The 18,169-nt window shown below is 46.0% G+C and overlaps 1 protein-coding gene across 5 annotated transcripts in view; it reads left to right on the top strand.

Moving 5' to 3' along the window:
- Window positions 1-17,686, top strand: part of SPINT1 (serine peptidase inhibitor, Kunitz type 1) — a 31,213-nt gene extending 13,527 nt beyond the window's left edge. The window contains exons 3-11 of one of the 5 annotated variants that reach the window (XM_038408077.2): window positions 4,243-4,397; window positions 5,857-5,992; window positions 7,287-7,457; window positions 8,123-8,149; window positions 8,530-8,655; window positions 9,579-9,629; window positions 11,477-11,647; window positions 12,624-12,680; window positions 15,171-17,686. In XM_038408077.2, the coding sequence (XP_038264005.1) occupies window positions 4,243-4,397; window positions 5,857-5,992; window positions 7,287-7,457; window positions 8,123-8,149; window positions 8,530-8,655; window positions 9,579-9,629; window positions 11,477-11,647; window positions 12,624-12,680; window positions 15,171-15,367 (1,091 nt within the window). In that variant the 3' untranslated portion in view covers window positions 15,368-17,686. Of the gene's footprint in view, window positions 1-4,242; window positions 4,398-5,854; window positions 5,993-7,286; window positions 7,458-8,122; window positions 8,150-8,529; window positions 8,656-9,578; window positions 9,630-11,476; window positions 11,648-12,623; window positions 12,681-15,170 lie in introns of all 5 variants that reach the window. The other 4 variants (XM_043517367.1, XM_043517369.1, XM_043517368.1 and 1 more) reach the window with 4 other exon arrangements.
- Window positions 17,687-18,169: the final 483 nt, after the last annotated feature.

Below are 18,169 nucleotides of genomic sequence, written 5' to 3'. Positions count from 1 at the left end.
TATAATTAAATCTGTAGGAACTGACTCCCACACCTACATGCAGATCCTCACCTCTAACATACACTAACAAATATACTTCCATGTTATTTAGTATTACAATTGTTGTTTAGTACCTACAGGCCCCAATTAAGATCAAGGCTCCAGGGTGGTAGGTGCTAGACATACAGGTAAAAAGAGAGTCTGCAATAAAGAGTTTATAATGTAGCTAGACAAAGGTGGGGAGAAATGTCTGATACATTGGCTCTTTGCAACTATTAGTCAGCAACATTCACTTGTTAAAAGAAATAATACATTTCTTTTAGAGTTCCCTTCTCTTTTAAAAACTTGTTATGAAATGAATACACACATTTTATGTTGTCATTTTGTGTGTGTGTGTGTGTGTGTGTGCAAGCCAGCAGAAGGAATAAAAGGCAGTTTGGCTGCAAATTTCATTCAGAGAGCAATACATGCCCCTCCCTACACAAAGACTGTCTCTTACGCACATACATACAGTGCATGCATGCACACACTGGCCTACACAGAGACACTTTTTCATGCTCTTTCTCGGGACCCTATAGGGGAGGCAGCACAGGAGACCCATCAGGCGACAGGACCCTGAGAGGGGCAGTCTCGTTGTCCTCCCCTCCTCTCCAGCAGCCCCATTCCCAGCACCCAGAGACAGGGATACATTCCTCGAACTCCTGGGTGCCAGCGATGGGGTGACAGACTACGGTTTGCCACAGGGCATGCGCCGCAGCTTGAGTCCAGCCACAGGAGGAGGAGAAGAGAGCTGGCAGCAGTGGGCGAGGTGCACGCCATGACCCCTCAACAGCTGTCTGCCTGAGTGCTTGTGAGTTGTGCTAGTTTGTCGCCAAGGGGGCGCTGGGTTTACAACTGGTTGCAAGACCGTGCTCAAAGGGTACTTGCTAGTGGTTCACTGTCATACTAGGAGGGCGTATTTGTGGGGTCCATCTGAGGTCTATCCTGAGTCTGGTACTAGTCAATAGTTTCATTAATGACTTGGATAATGGAGGGCAGAATATGCTTCTAAAATTTCTGGATGACACTAAGCTGGGAGGGTTCACAAGCACTTTGGAGGAAAGGATTAGAATTCAAAAGGACCTTGCCAAATTGGAGAATTGGTATGAAATGAGAGAGATGAAATTCAGTAAAGACAAGCACAATGTAGTATACTTAGGAAGGAAAAATCAAATGCACAGCTACAAAATGGGGAATAACTGAGTAGGTAGTAGTACTGCTGAAAAGGATTTACAGGTTATAGTGAATCACAAATTGAATATAAGCCAACAAGATGATGCAGTTGTGAAAAAGGCTAATATCATTCTGGGGTGTATTAATGAGAATGTCCTATGTAATACAAGGGAGGTAGTTGTTCTTCTGTATTTGGCACTGGCGAGGCCTCAGCTGGAGTACTGTGTCCAGTTTTGGGTGTCACACTTTCAGAAACATGTGGACAAATTGGAGAGAGTACAAAGGAGAGCAACAAAAATGATGAAAGGTTTAGAAAACCTGATCTATGAGGAAAGGTTAAAAAACTGGGCATGTTTAGTCTTGAGAAAAGAAGAGTGAGGGGGGACTTGATAAGTCTTCAAATATGTTACAGGCTGTAATAAAGAGGATGGAGATCAGTTGTTCTCTGTGTCCACTGAAGATAAGACAAAGTAATTGGCTTAATCTGCAGCAAGGGAGATTTAAGTTAGATATTAGGAAAAACATTCTAACTATAAGGATAGTTAAGTAGTGAAATAGGCTTCAAAGGGAGCTTTGCATAAACTGTTTTAAAAACCCCACAAAGATGGGGATTCAAAACACATGTGAGATGGGGTGCCCAAGGTACACTTGGTTCTGCTTCAGCAAAGGGGGATGGAACTAGCTGACCTCTTGAGGTGCCTTCCAGCCCTATATTTTTAGGAATTATTTTTATAAAAAATTCTGTGGAATAAAATGTAAAATCATTGCTGATGAAGGTTGCAGGTGACACAAAGACTGGAGTGGTAAATTTGATTACAGGGATGTGTCACTTATACAGAGTGCTCTGAATGGCTTTTGTGCCCAGTTTTCTATGTAAGCCATAATTACAGGATGTGAGGTTTGGCAAGCAGTGGCCATGGAAAGAACTTGAGTATCCACTGTAATTCTGTGGCTAAAGGGTTCATGTGAAGCTTGGCTGTACAAACAGAATTGTTTAGTGGGGAGGTGATCTAGAGTAGTAGTAGGGTCTCACAAAGCTACTAGAATACTTTGTCCAGTTTTTGTGTCAACACTCTAAAGGATTTTGGGAGGGGGGGAAATAGGAGGCGGCTCAGAGAAGAGCTGCAAAGAATTGTGGTCTGGAAAATGCTTCTCACAATGAGAGACTTGAGGAGATTGATTCTATTCGGTTTATTGAAGAGAGGGCCAAGAGGTGAGTTGATCATGGCTTAGAAGTACTTACTCAGGAAGAAGATGCCAAAGGGCTATTTAATCTAATAGGCAAAAGGCACAGCAAGATCCAATGGCTGGAACTCAAATCTAGAAAAACTCAAATTGAAAATAAGGTGTAAATTTTTAATAGTGAAGGTAATTAACCATTGGGATATTTGACAGGTTTCAGAGTAGCCGCCGTGTTAGTCTGTATCCGCAAAAAAAACAGGAGGACTTGTGGCACCTTAGAGACTAACAAATTTATTAGAGCATAAGCTTTCGTGGGCTACAGCCCACTTCATCGCATAGAATGGAACATATAGAAAGAGAGAGATACACATACAGATAAGGTGGAAGTTGCCATACAAACTGTGAGAGGTTAATTAGTTAAGATGAGCTATTATCAGCAGGAGGAAAAAAAAACTTTTGTAGTGATAATCAAGATGGCCCATTTAGACAGTTGACAAGAAGGTGTGAGGATACTTAATTTAAGGAAATAAATTCAATATGTGTAATGACCCAGCCACTCCCAGTCTCTATTCAAACCCAAGTTAATGGTATCTAGTTTGCATATTAATTCAAGCTCAGCAGTTTCTCCTTGGAGTCTGTTTTTGAAGCTTTTCTGTTGCAAAATTGCCACCCTTAAATCTTTTATTGAGTGGCCAGAGAGGTTGAAGTGTTCTCCTACCGGTTTTTGAATGTTATGATTCCTGATGTCAGATTTGTATCCATTTACTCTTTTACGTAGAGACTGTCCTGTTTGGCCAACGTACATGGCAGAGAGGCATTGCTGGCACATGATGGCATATATCACATTGGTAGATTTGCAGGTGAACGAGCCCCTGATGGCATGGCTAATGTGATTAGGTCCTATGATGGTGTCACTTGAATAAATAAACCATTGGAATAGTTTACCAAGAGATTTGGTGTATTCTGATCCTCCCTCTATAGTAACCATTCATAGCACAGTATAAGGCTTTCATAGCTGGATTATAAATCAAGAATGGATGACTTCTTAAAAGATGTGGTTGAATTTGAGTATAAATTATTGGGCTTGATGCAGAAATTATTGGGTGAAGTTTTATGGCCTGCGTTCTGCTTTTACTGGCCTGATCCCATGATGAGGATTTACTTTTGCATCTTACATTTTCCAGAGTGACCTTTTGATCCAGATTGTGTTAGTGGTGTGAAGGGAGGGTTGTGGTTCATGGGATGGCATTTGAAGGTTGCGCAAGATTTTTTTTTCAAGGGGGGGCTATTCTCCAGAGACAATATGAGTTTTGAATAGAAACATGGAATAAGTGAATTATATCACTTCCCCCACAAAAGTGTCTCCTTAAGTTGGGTATTGGAGGGAATCAGTTGGTAGAAAATGTTGAACTGATTCCTTGTCTTATGCCAACATTAAATGGTGGTGGGGGGAGGGTGGTTATGTGAAATTCATGAGTGTTAGGAGTCCACAGCTATAGGAACAAGATGTTCCCTTGTCACCTATACTCCTTCCTATAGGCAAAATCTCTAAGTAGTTGCAGTTGGCTCAAAGAGACTGGCTGCAGTATAGATTACTGACCAGTCACATTTCATAATGGAGGAGATGGGTTAGGTAAGAGAAATAATTCTGCTCCAGACCCTTGAAACTGACTTGGCATTCCTCATTTGCCCCACTTCTCTGTCTCGGAGCGACTTGCTTACAAACATAGAATGATCAAATGTCTTCCTATTTCAGTGACTGGAACCCACATGTATTCAGTCTGGGGGAATGCCACCCTCTTCCTGGTTGAGACAAGACCCCAGTCCTTCTGCTTCTTACCTAAGCCTTTTGTTGCCTTTCTTCTCCAGGTGATAAGCCTCCCATAGCCCGTGCTGGGATGGACATGAAGGTGCAGCCTCAGGAGCCAGTGTTACTGAGAGGCACAGAGAGCTCAGATGACCATGGGATTGTCAGTTATGATTGGAAACTTCTGCTTGGTGACACCTCGGTGGTGGTGGTGGAGGTAGGAGCGGAGTGAGTGCTGCTTTTCTTCCCAAAGGCTCATGCTGTATACACCAAATATGTTGCAAGTGATCAATATCTTCATGTTGTTGCAGCCAAGTGTCTGCTCTCTATCTTGCCCCTCTTTAGAATGAGTTAAGGGCAGAGGAGTTGAGGGAAGAAGCTGGGCCACAATGGCAGAGTTTCCTATCAATATGCTACCGTTTTCTGTCTCTTCTGCTCTCTCCCATGCATCTTCCATACTTCCCTGCTGTTGTCACTCGGTGGTGCTGTCATTGCTTAGTGAGCTAACCTTTCTCCTCTCCATCAGGAAACTCTTACAGCACAGGAAGTCAAGAATCCAGCGAATGCTCCTGGATCCTCATCCCCTGTGCATTTGTGTGGTCTGTTCTATTTTGGGGGGTGGTGGGGCAGGGGGAGAGAGAATCATAGAATATCAGGGTTGGAAGAGACCTCAGGAGGTCATCTAGTCCAACCCCCTGTTCAAAGCAGGACCAATCTCCAACTAAATCATCCCAGCCAGGGCTTTGTCAAGCCTGATCTTAAAAACCAGTAAGGAAGGAGATTCCATCACTTCCCTAGGTAACCCATTCCAGTGTTTCGAGAGAGAGATGTCTCTAAAGTGCTATAACCATCTTTGCTTCTTGGTGCGTGTCTTTGAATGAGGTAACTGACCCATACTCTGGTTCTACTATGCTCTGATTGCTAGCCTTCTCCTCCTCAAATGGGCTAGCTCGTATCCCTGTGGCCTGTCCCTAGAGTTCTGCTCCTGTTCTCATTGGGCTGTTCTCTGATTTCATCGCTGTCTTGGATAGGTGCTTCTCTCTGTTCAAATCCTGCAATCCTTACTTGCCTGAAAGGCTACATGAGCTAATTAAAGCCAAGACTCAAAACCCATTGATGCCTGCTGTCAGATGGCATGGTGTACCCAAAGACTAGGAAGCAACAACAACACAATTAGAACGCCTGTCACTGAGGCGTTCTTTACATAAGGTTTTATCATCATGTTACAGATGGGGAAACTGAGGCACAAAGCTGCTAAGTGACTTTTTCAAAACTGCACAACAAATCAGTGGCAGAGTAAGGAATAGAACCCATGCCTCTTGACTCCTATCTGGCTGTAATATCTTCAGAGCCTGTGGCACTACTGGGCTTGTTGGCTAGTCCAAAGTGTAGTGCCCCAAAGACCACCAGTATCTAGATTAGATTGATCATGCTAGGGTGCTGAGGATGTGGTGTTGTCTACCTCCCGTAGCCCACTTGGGCATGCACAGCCAGAATCTAGCCCAAAGTTGTAAAGAATCCCAGAGTGCTTTACAAGATGACAGTGGATGGAAGCCTATTCCAGGTGTAGCTCAGCTGCTCTCCTCCTAATGCAACACACATGTGCGCATACTCCCCTCCCCCTCCACTATTTGATATGCCAGCTCCTTCTCTGACTTTGTTTTGCTTTCTCGAAGAAAGGGGAAGATCAAGCTGAGATCTCCAACCTGCAGGAGGGGCAGTATGTCTTCCAGCTCACGGTCACAGACAGTGCTGGCCAGCAGGACTCCAGCAACATCACGATTATGGTCCTGACAGCTGAACAGACTGAAGGTGAGTCTACCCAGATAGACCTTTGAACTAGAATCTCCAGGGGTCCCACCTAAGATTGCTGCTCTAATAGGTTATCAGCAAGCTAAGTATGTTACCAGCACTCCTGTGGGAGATGGTGCATGGGAATACCATATGTTTGGGGGACTGGAGGCAGGACAACTGTATGAAGTTTCTCCAGATGAAAATTTAACCTACCACGCCTAAACTTTATTAGTATAAGGCAGTGTTTCCCAACTTGGGACACCGCTTGTTCAGGGAAAGTCCCTGGCGGGCCGAGCCGGTTTGTTTACCTGCCGCGTCCGCAGGTTTGGCCGATCGTGGCTCCCACTGGCCGCAGTTTGCGCAAACTGCGGCCAGTGGGAGCCACGATCGGCCGAACCTGCGGACGCAGCAGGTAAACAAACCAGCCCGGCCTGCCAGGGACTTTCCCTGAACAAGTGGTGTCCCAAGTTTGGGAAACACTGGTATAAGGTCTCCACATCCACCACTGTCTTTCTCGGTTTCTCCAATCCCCATGCAAAACTAACACATGGTAATGAACAGACCATGTGTGCGAGATTCTGCTCTTTATTGAGTGGGACCAAAACTGCTCGGCTCTATATCGTAGGCCTTGTACTGATAACAATTGTCCTTTTAGCTCAGGTAAATGCTTGTGCTTTTGGAGAAGGAGTACCTGATGGGGTGTGTGTGTGTGTGTGTGTGTGTGTGTGTGTGTGTTCCTTGCTTGCACTGTGAAGTGCCAAATAATCTTAGTGTGCAGCATAGCGACAGCTGTCACTGTGAAGTCCTAAATGGCCACGGATTTGATTATCAAACTTGCTACAAAGGACTTGTGCCTGGTAATCAAGATGTTCAGAGTTCTGCATCAACGAGGCAGTGTGAGTTCTTGGTGGCCATTTGGCAGCAATGACTTAAGCAGAGGTGTCCTCCCTCCATCCCAGTACCACAGTAAATAGACTTCCCTAGAATGCAGACAAGAAAATTTATTTTTTAGAAGGAACCTCCTCAGACTGAGCTCAAGATATATGTAGCCTTTGGGAGAACTCCCACAAGCCACCAGTGCCTGCTGCTGCCTTCCCTTTGTAACTACAAAGATAGGACAACTGGTGTCAGATTAGTGCTAGTGCTTGATCCTGCCCTTGGCAGTATGCTGCAGTCATCGCTGCTGATCCAGCTCACCTCCTGATGTTTCAGCAAGGCCAAGCATCCCTACTCCAGCTGTGGAGTTGAAGTAATACAAGCTCTGGCTTCACATGCAGACTTTTTGCATTGGAGTACCTTTCTTACATTCCAGAGTTCTGCTTGGCTCCTAGTAAGGTGGGTCGGTGCCGTGGGTCCTTTCCCCGCTGGTTCTACAATCCAGCGTCTCAGCAATGTGAGAAATTCACTTTTGGGGGCTGCAAGGCCAACAAGAATAACTATGTACGGGAGGAAGAGTGTAAACTTGCCTGCAAGAATGTTCAAGGTGAGTCCATCTATAGCAGAAACCCCTGGATCAGTGTGGTCTCATGGTTCCATTGATTGGCATATACTTGGTATTTAGTTTGAAGTTTCTGTCTACTCAGCGTTCTTCACCATGGCGTGAAAGAAGTTCATTCAAGGCCTGGTGTTTACTACACTTCTGTGGCCACAGACTTGCTTTCAAAATCCTTTGTGCTACCTATAAATGTAGCCACAGAACAAGGTGTCTTGCCATGGAGGTGCCAGAAGTTCCTCTCTTTCCCATGAAATTCAGCAGTAGCACAGCTGAGCCTTTGTTAAAAGCCAATCAGCAAAGCCTGCAATGTGACGAATTCATGGGGCCTCTGTCAGGCCACTGTGTTTCATTTTGAGCTTAAGGTGAGGGCAGAGGAACGGAGACAAGAAAGACAATTTGGAATAGCTTGACTGGCTTAGGAGGGTGAGGTGGGAGGGACTTCAGAGCAGTCAGTACCTTTCCCACCTCCCCTCCCCACACAGGATATAGCTCTCCTGGAAAATGCAATATTGGATTCTGGTAAACAATCAAAATGTTTGTCCCAGGTAGCCATTGTGCTAGGGTAGCCTTGGTTATTGGGGGAGGCATAGAGACTGTATAGAACAGACTCTGATTCACCAAAATAATGTAGCTTTTTTGTGTCTTTTCTGCAGGTTCTTTTGGAACGCGGGCCAAGCCAGGTAGGCTTCTCATACCTCTCTGTCTAATGTGCAGTGTGTTCCAGTAAGTGTGAATGAGAAAGGTGGATGTCAAGGCTAAAATCTAAGTTCTGTAGCTTTATAGCTAGCACTCTGCACTTCCAAGTCATGAAAGAGGAAGCATGTTCACTCCCTGGGGAAAGGAGGCACTTCGCTTCATTCCACACTGACTTCCTTGGACCAGGTTTGGAGTGGCACTGATGGACTCTGAAGTGAGTACTGTCCAGGCTTTCCATGCCCCAGGAAGCTCACAGGGAGGCACAAGCTCTTCACGACATATCTGGGTGCCAGGAGGAGGGGGTTTTTGGGTGAACACCCTTCCCTCTACCCCAAAAAACCCATAATCTTTCTTTCTATTACAGTGTGCAATGGGAATTGTGAGTCCTTCCACTTCAAATGCAGAGATGGCTGCTGCATTGATGGTTTCCTGGAATGCGATGAAACTTCAGATTGTGCAGATGGATCAGATGAGGCGTATTGTGAGACATGTAAGTACTTGGAGTCTGGGTCCAAAACTTTCCAACTTTAGTGCCTGAAGATGGATACATCTTACTGTAGCATAGTACTCTGGTCTCCTAACCCAGTTGTATCCCTCACACGTAAGCATCTTCACAGCACTGCCCTGTCTCTAGCATTTGAGAGTCCCAACGCTGCTGATCACGCTGTTCTTGACTCTCCCTTACTTCCTGGATTCTTCCTCCACTCTCTCTGCCCTTCTGTCTGTGACCCACAGGGTTCTGTCCTTTTCTCCCCCTGTATCTTATCCCTGAGTGACCTTACCTGGTCTCATGGTTTCATGTACCACCTCCAAATACTTTTTGCCACCCCAACATCTTCCAGTCTCTCAAACATTACAAGGATGTCCTGCTAACAGCTTGCACCTGACATGGCAAAACACTGAACTCCTTAACCTCCCTCTCGCTTCTGTGTCCTGACAGATAATTTCTGGGATCCTTTCTGTTTTCTCATCCTACAGCATGCATATATTCTGTGATTCCCCTCTCTCTTGAGCATCACAAACCGGTATTAATTTTAAAAGTCTAGCGTGACATGACTTTTTTTCCCCCACTTCTCTTGGGAGGCTATTTCACAGTCAAATACATCTTGCTTTCAGGGAGTATTTCCTGATGATAAAGAGCCTAAACTTTCCCTTCCTTAATTTCATCCCATTATTGTTAGTCACACTTCCATACCTAATTCCTTTTCTACCTTGATTTTTTTTAAAAATATTTGTGGACCTGGATTTATAGCTTCTTTCCCTGCCTTATGTATGATACTGGCAGAAGGGAGAAGAAAGTATTTAGGAAGTGTTCCACAAAGACCTCTTCACATACCTTGGGATGGGTGGAGGAGTTTCATATTTGAGCTGGGGACTGTACGTTTCTATCCTACGAGCTGTTTCTTTTTGCAGATGCACTTGAGTTCAATAAACTACGGAAAATCAATGTTACGACTGAACAGGGTATGTGTGTTACAAATCCTGAAAGGCTACTTTAGCCTTCTTCCATGTATTTTCCTAGTGCATAGTGGGAAATTGCCTATCCCAGAAAAGGACTCTTGCCTAGCATAAGCCAGTCAGTGCCTGACTGATCCCATTGACACTGGGTCTAAAAGCATTTCCTGAATCTATTTCAGCTCTGTTTGTTTGCCTGAATAGTATAGAGGAGGCATAACCAGAGTAAAATCTCTTCACCTTTTTAAGTAGTGCCGTACCCCTTCAGGGAGCTCCTCCCACGCCCATCCCCCCCATGCAGTAAGTTGCATGACACTCACTGCATCCATCTTTCTCAACTTGGGAGGATGAATTGCTCAGTTAACATTGCAAGGATTTGAGTGTGTGTGGTTCTAATGCCATACCTGATGCCTAGATCACACTCTGAGGTCTTCTGGGGAGACTTATGGACAGGTGGCAGTTCTGTTTGGCAGTGTCCTGTTTATTAAGTGAACTTTGAACACTTGGACACCCAGGCACTGGTGTAATGTTAGATGGATGAGAACTTCAGGATTAACTCTGGACTCTATGCCACCCTCTCTCTCTGTTTGTTTTAACCTACCAATGACAGCTGTTGGCCCATTAGCTCTCACTCATTGCAGTGATTGCTGGAGTGCTCTCCCTGCTCTGTGTGGAGGGGAGACATTCCCTTCTTTTAAGCCTCCATGTTTAGCGCTTGTCTACATAGGGAAGTGATCTCAGAATAAGGTAGGGTTAACATGCTAGAGCTATTAACATGCTAGAGCTATTCCGTGGAGTAACTATTGCAGTCAGTTCCTCTTGTAGACAAGCCCTTACTGTGGGACACTGATCTCTCTTCTGATGGGAACAGCATTATCCTCTTCCAGCCTCTGCTAAAATGCCCTAATTGGCTACATCCTCCCCCCCATGCATTCTTGGGGCTGTGAGGGTGATTGTTGCCAGTGTGCCTGCAATTGGTTGGCAGTTATATCAATCGGATGTTGATAGTCTTTGCTAACTCTAGGAAATAGGTGCCACAAAGTGGCTTGGAGACTGAATAGTGGCACACGGGGCACTAGAGGAGTTATGAAACATGAACACTATAAATGTACTTGTTGAGCCCTGTCATGGAGTCCCCGGGCAATGCTCTGCAACTGCTCCCTATGAAGCCAGTCAGGACTCTGGTGAAGTCTCCTCTGTGTGAACAGACTGTCTCCAGGCAAAAAGCTCACACAACTTCCACCTTCCTGGGTCTGACCTCGGAGCATTCAGTATCCTCTGCCCCTCCATGCGCTTCCCCCAGCGAGTCTGCCCAGGCAGGGTCTTGGGGAAGCCAGAGGGTCCTGCACCCCAACTCCGCAGTCAGATGTGACTCTCAGCCAGCCAGTAAAATGGAGATTTATTAGACGACAAGAACATGGTCTAACACAGAGATTGTAGGTGCAGAGAACAGGACCCCTCAGCTGTGTCCATTTTGGGGGGGCAGTGAGCCAGACAACCACATCTACACTTCACTCCTCATCCCCAGCCAGCCCCAAACTGAAACTTTCTCCAATCCCTCCTCCTCTGGGCTTTGTCCCTTTCCTGGGCCAGGAGGTAACCTGATTCCTTTGTTCTCCAACCCTTTAGCTATTGCCTTGCAGGGGGGAAGGGCCCAGGCTATCAGTTGCCAGGAGATAGTGTCGGCCATTTATATACACTGGCCCTTTGCTCTGCAACAATTACACCCCTTATCCCACCACCTAGAGACTTAAGAAATGCATAGGGGAAACTGAGGCACCCCTACAGTATTCAGAGGAAACATTAAGAACAGTCCCACTTCGTCACAAGCCTGAACACCTCTCTTGCTTTGCCAGGTCACTGTGTGGATTTACCAGACACTGGGCTGTGCCAAGAGAGCATCCCCCGCTGGTACTATAACCCATTTACCGAGAAATGTGACCGCTTCACCTACGGGGGCTGTGAAGGCAACCGAAATAACTTTGAGGAGGAAGAAGAGTGTCTGAAATCATGTTCAGGCATCACAAGTAAGCAACAGGGCTGTGGGGTGAGGGGGCCAGCATCTCTACCACAGTGAAACCCTCCAAGCTAAATTCCCTGGCTCCAAATAGGCTGGATCTCTGCAGAGCATGAGATGGAGCATTGCTCTCTAACCTTGGCCTCTCTCCACAAAGTTCCACATTCTGTCTGATTGCTCGTGCAGAGCACCCAGAAAATAACACTGCAGTACAACCTCCCCCAGGCCACCCTACTTTTCTTGGGAGTTTCTTGAGCTCCGTTACTGCTGTGAACTGAAGGAGCATTTTGGGTATCAATGTGCAAGGCATTGGCTCTTGGCTGTACAGCCAGAGAGAATTCCAATAGTTCTTGACACTGGAGTGAAATGGCCTAGTTTAGGGGCCACGGGTATCTGTTTTGCCCTCTTCAGGGTCGTCACATTGATACAACAATGGAGGAGGCAAAACTAGGTATTTGGTGGTGGGGAGACACATGCCCCCAAACCTGTAGGTCCTCTCTGTAGGGACTGTTGACTCAGATGTGCTAAAACATGCATCTAGAAATTATTTTACATCATCTAGTGCAGATTGTGTCTTGTCTGAGTGGGAGGGGAGGGGGTCCCAAAGAAGGGATTCCACTAAGCCGTGTATGTAAGGAAGCGGAGAGACTCCTGCTCTGATGTTTTCTCTGAAGAGTTGCCTAGATCAATACCATCCTTCACTGGTCTGCCCCAAGAGCACATTTTCCCCCATTGGGGCTGTCAGAAGGGAGACTCTCCCCTCCCCAGATTCCTGTATTTGTAGAGAAAGAGAGAAGCCACAATTAAAGAAATGGACAATAATGCCATGGCTGAGTTGAGAGTGTGCTGGAAGGGAATACTCTGGTGGTTAATTCCAGGTGTGCAGTTTGACTCCAGCATGAAACTGTCCTGGGAGGCTGGTGCCTCATCCCATTGTTCCCAGCTCTCTCGTGAGACTGTGTTGTTTTTGTTTTTTCCCTGTGCAGAGGCAGACGTGATTGGCCAGAGATGGGGAGCATATGGGACCCAGCAAGCTGGCTTGAGTAAGTAAGAATTCTACTCAAGTGACATAGATTCATAGATACTAAGGTCAGAAGGGACCATTCTGATCATCTAGTCCGACCTCCTGCACAGCGCAGGCCACAGAATCTCACCCACCCACTCCTATGAAAAACCTCACCCATGTCTGAGCTATTGAAGTCCTCAAATCATGGTTCAAAACTTCAAGGAGCAGAGAAGCCTCCCTCCAGTCAACCATGCCCCATGCTACAGAGGAAGGCAAAAAACCTCCAGGGCCTCTCCAATCTGCCCTGGAGGAAAATTCCTTCCCGACCCCAAATATGGCAATCAGCTAAACCCTGAGCATATGGGCAAGATTCACCAGCCAGATACCCAGGAAAGAATTTTCTATAGTAACTCAGATCCCATCCATCTAATATCCCATCTCAGGGGATTTGGCCTATTTACCCTGAATATTTAAAGATCAATTACTTACCAAAATCCCATTATCCCATCATACCATCTCCTCCATAAACTTATTGAGTAGAATCTTAAAGCCAGATAGATCTTTTGCCCCCACTGCTTCCCTTGGAAGGCTATTCCAAAACTTCACTCCTCTGATGGTTAAAAACCTTCGTCTGATTTCAAGTCTAAACTTCCTGGTGGCCAGTTTATACCCATTTGTTCTTGTGTCCACATTGGTGCTGAGGTTAAATAATTCCTCTCCCACTCCTGTATTTATCCCTCTGATATATTTATAGAGAGCAATCATATCTCCCCTCAACCTTCTTTTAGTTAGGCTAAACAAGCCAAGCTCCTTAAGTCTCCTTTCATAAGACAAGTTTTCCATTCCTCGGATCATCCTAGTAGCCCTTCTCTGTACCTGCTCCAGTTTGAATTCATCCTTTTTAAACATGGGAGACCAGAACTGCACACAGTATTCTAGGTGAGGTCTCACCAGTGCCTTGTATAACGGTACTAAAACCTCCTTATCCCTACTGGAAATGCCTCTCCTGATGCATCCCAAAACCGCATTAGCTTTTTTCACAGCCATATCACATTGGCAGCTCATAGTCATCCTATGATCAACCAATACTCCAAGGTCCTTCTCCTCTTCCGTTACTTCTAATTGATGCGTCCCCAACTTATAGCTAAAATTCTTGTTATTAATCCCTAAATGCATGTTTGTCATGATCTCTCCTTCCCTCTCTCATGGAATGTATTGCACTTAATTATTGGGGGGGGGGGAGTAAGGAACATCACATCTAACTTCGGGAAGTAATGTGGTCTTCATGGGACAAGGGAAATGGATCTGTGGGACTCCTTCTCCTCTCTCACTCCTGTGTGACTCAGTTGACCTCTGTAGTTACTCCTAATTCACCCCAATATAAGCGAGAAGAGAATTGAGCCCTATAATCTGTAGGCATCAAAGAACAGCGGGAAGACTCTTTCCTCTCATAGCCAGGCTGGCATGTCCCCCACTGACCTGGATAGCTGAGGATAGGCTTGATACAGGTGGATATTTGAATAATGTTGGTTGACATGGGAGCAGGGTTGTAAAGCTCCTACCTACAATTGCAATGGGCCTGAAGTTAATGATCTTAAACATACAATGCTCACGTTTTAACATGAGTTGCCCATTCATCCCAAACCTGTGTTGAGAGTTTCTCCCAGAGCAAACCGCTCCTGAGATGATTCTTCTCCATTCCCAATGTCCCAGAGACTCAACCTTCCTCTCAGATTTGCCCTGGTCCTCAAATGAACCACACTTGTATGACTTCAGTGCTGGTGACAGGCGCCTGATTAACATCACTGGAGATGGATGCACAGAACAGCTATAGCTTGGGCAGTAGCACTATGCGTTTCCAGACACTCCCCTTTTAATCTACCTTATCTGAAGGAATTGCCCCTAAGTAGTTCCTCCTCTAGGCTCAGTTACCTCTTGGCCTCCCTATAGAGACTTCACTTGGTGTTGGGAATAAGGTTGTGTGTTTAATACGGATGTCCAACCTCCAAGTAGCTGAACAGTCTTCAGATGATAACTTTTAAGAACTAGGGTGACTAGATGAAATGGACAAAATATCGGGACACATGGAGGAAGCGCGCACACACACACACACAGCGGACGGAGCGGCCAAAGCCACAATATTGGGACAAATGGCGTCCCAACTGTGCATTGGTTGGGGCGTGGGACAAAGAACTAAAAATCGGGACAGTCCCGATTTTATTGGGATGTCTGGTCACCCTATTGAGAACTGACTTGAGTGGAACTTGAACCATGATATGGAAGTGAAAAGCTCTGTATATCCTTACCAGCCCCTTGAGACATCCAGTTATGCTCTTTCTTCATCTCCACCCACCGCTGAGCTAAACATCCCGCTGTCCAGTCACTAGTCCTTGTTGAATGCTGATAGCATCTCCTTTGCCAGCACCAGGTAGTGACCCAGCTGTTTACCTCTTGCTCTTTCCTGCCTGTTAATGCCCCTACAGAAGTAGCGGAGCAGCCCTTGTAACTGTGTGTGTCCCCCTTACAGGTGGTTTTGAGGTGGCTATTGCAGTTCTCCTTTGTATCTGCATAATGGTAGTCCTGGTCATCATTGGCTACTTCTTCCTGAAGAATAGAAAGAGGAACAGCCGGCGGCGCCAGCCTACCACAGCTACCAACTCAACCCTGTCGACCACAGAGGATACTGAGCACCTGGTTTACAACAGTACAACCAAACCCATCTGACCCAAGCACTTCCCTCTGATCAGGCACAGTTCCATGTACTGTTTGTGTTAGAAACAATGGCCTATGCCTGAAGGACTCTTTGCCTCCTTTTCTGTTAGAAGATATTTGTAGCATGGCAGTAGATACTAGCCATGTCCCAAGTGCTCATGGTTGCTCTTGAAGCTGAAAGTATGGGGAAGGATTTTAGTTCACCTCTTCACTTTTTCCCTTTCCCCATCTTGAGCAATCCAGTCACAGCTCTGAATGGTTCTGTGCCTTCCACTCTAAGCGAGAGTGGCAGAAAGATTTGCTGTATTTACTGAAGAGGCTGTGGTTTGACTTTTTTATGTGGCATTAATTTTTCTGCAGGCCCACCAGAGCCAGCTATTTTTTTTTTTTCTGTGACATGTAAATCTGCCCACTTTGGGTCTATCCAACCACCTCCTCATATCCACCGGTCCTCAAACCACCTTTCCTAAGTAGTCCTGTCCCAACGCCAAAATTGGGGATCTCCATGAGAATTTGTCTGGGCTTGCATGCTTCACATCACTGGCTCAGTCAGTGCTGTGAACTATGTGCCAGTCTTTCAAATGATCTCTGTCGTCTATGACAGGAAAGACAAGGTTATCTACGTTTTGATTGCTGTTTGAGTTTTGAACAGATATTACAGATATGTGCAACTAATATCTCCCCAAACACTCTGCAGTAAGAGTTTTACATGCACCCTTCTTTGTCTTCCCCTTCCATGTCTCTGTTTTTCAGGATGACAGTGTGGTCTCTAAACACTCTTTGCAAATGTGCATATTCTTACTCAAAGTGAATGGAAGGATATGTCCCTAGTTTTCTAGCGAGTCTTAGGGGGAGATGGAAAGAGTGGCCTCTCCACCCTTGCAGGTTCAGTCAGTGCCCTTGCTTCAGCTGTGCTGAACTAGCACCACCTGTTGGTTGCTCATGGTAAGTTCTGCCACAGGGAAGGGGCCAATCAGCACAGTGTGGGAACAAGATAGTATCCTGGCAAAAGGACCCTGACTGGCTTTTTGGAGGAAGAGGACATGTATAGAGAAATGAGCAGCTTCCCATCCAGGCTCCAATGGACAGAGGTGAAATGGAGGGAGGGAGAAGGAGCAAGCATGTTGGTCCATTTTCTCATGTCCCAAACCACAGAGTGTAATAGCCCCAGCTCTGGTGAAACTGCTCACGGGCCTCTGGATTTGCCCAGGAGATGGCCTACCTCTGCTATTGGGGACGGATGTCTGGAGCAGCCCAACATGGTTAGCTTGTAACTTTTTTTGTAAATGTTCCTTTATTTAACATTTTGAGGCTGAGGATCTCAGGCAGTGCCAGAGTGCCCCTCTGCTGATCAACATACCTGAGAGAGCCCCGATTCAGGGCTGTGCAGAGGAAAGTGAACTTCCCTGGTTCTCTTACTCATGCCACTTTTTCTCCCATCCCTATTTTGACTGGAACAAAATGAGCCCAGCTGCTAGCATTGAAGTCTAGCACCAGCTACGTGAGGCTCTGAGAACTTACCCAGACACTAGTCCCTGTACTCACTCACGTTCTTGTGGAGTAGCCAAGTACAAAGTCCCAACTCCAGGCAGAGACTAAGCCCTTTATTCTGCACTCCTGCTTCTCTCAGTGACAGTGATGGAGTCTGTCACCCCAGCCATGCACCTAATAGTCCAGGCTACTGTTGCTTTTAGAATGGAACCCAACTCTCTCTAGTTGGGTGAGGAGTTGTCTGTGAAATGCTTCTGAAGCAATGCTGGTTAATACTGGGGTTAGAGCCTGTACTCCCCTTGTCCGCTGCTTTGGAAATAACCACTATGAAGTGATAACCTGGATCATTTTCTTTTATGAATTTTAAAAATGTTAAATGTATGTACAGTTTTTTTTTTTTTAATGTTTGGACACAAGAGTGTGGGACCTGTCCCCAGAGGGTTGTGGCTGTGGTGGGCTGGCACTAGTGGACATCCTGGGGAAAGTTATGAAGTGATTATAATCTCTTCTCGAATGGAGTGACGCTCGGACTCCTCGTGTGTGAGTCCAGCAGGACTGTCTCTTGGGAGGATGTTGACTGCCCCCAAGCTGCTGGTGCTCTGATTGCAGGCTTGATACCCACAATTGCCCCGTGAAGGGATGGCAAAGGGCATGTAGACACCTGCCTGAGCACCTGCCCATTGCCAGGCTTTTATGTTTTTCTGGTCTGCCTTGCATCATCTCCTCCACACCCAGCCTCCTGTGCTTTTCTACAACCCCCCATGCCTGTGTAAGAATCCTTAACTCTTGATTTTGCTCCTTCTGTAAATGCAGATTTTAATAAAATGTTGTTCGTCTTTATCTGGCTTGAGAGAAGTGTCTGAGGAATGTTGTCCTCCTATCAGTGAGGAGTCTTCCCTCAGCACCAGCATCCCAGCTCAGGTTGTAGTGGCTTGGGGGATAGGGCTGTGAAGTGGCTCTGTGGTATCTGCCTCAGGGAGGGGAATGAGCCCACACTGTTGGGGTGGGGGGAGTTGTTAAGCACAAAATACTATAGTGATGAATGCAGCAGAAATGCTTGATTACATAGATAATGACTAAGTCTGAGGCATTCTGGGAATGAGATCGCTTCCCATTAACACACACAGGGAGGAAGGGAAGGGTGTAGCCTGAAACTGGGCTTCCAGCTAGTCAGACTGGTTTTGGGTCTTTGAAACCAGACACAAACATGCTGCTCTTTTCCCATGTGTAGTTCTTTCTGTACCTTGGGGCTGCTGATCAGTCAGCCACTGTCATGGAAATTTTGCATATATCCCTGATGGATGTGTGTGAAAACCAGGATTA

Source organism: Dermochelys coriacea, chromosome 6 (genome assembly GCF_009764565.3).
Source record: "Dermochelys coriacea isolate rDerCor1 chromosome 6, rDerCor1.pri.v4, whole genome shotgun sequence".
Taxonomy (NCBI): domain Eukaryota; kingdom Metazoa; phylum Chordata; order Testudines; family Dermochelyidae; genus Dermochelys; species Dermochelys coriacea.
The sequence above is the reverse complement of the archived record's forward strand: the minus strand, read 5'-3'. Positions and strand labels throughout refer to the sequence as shown.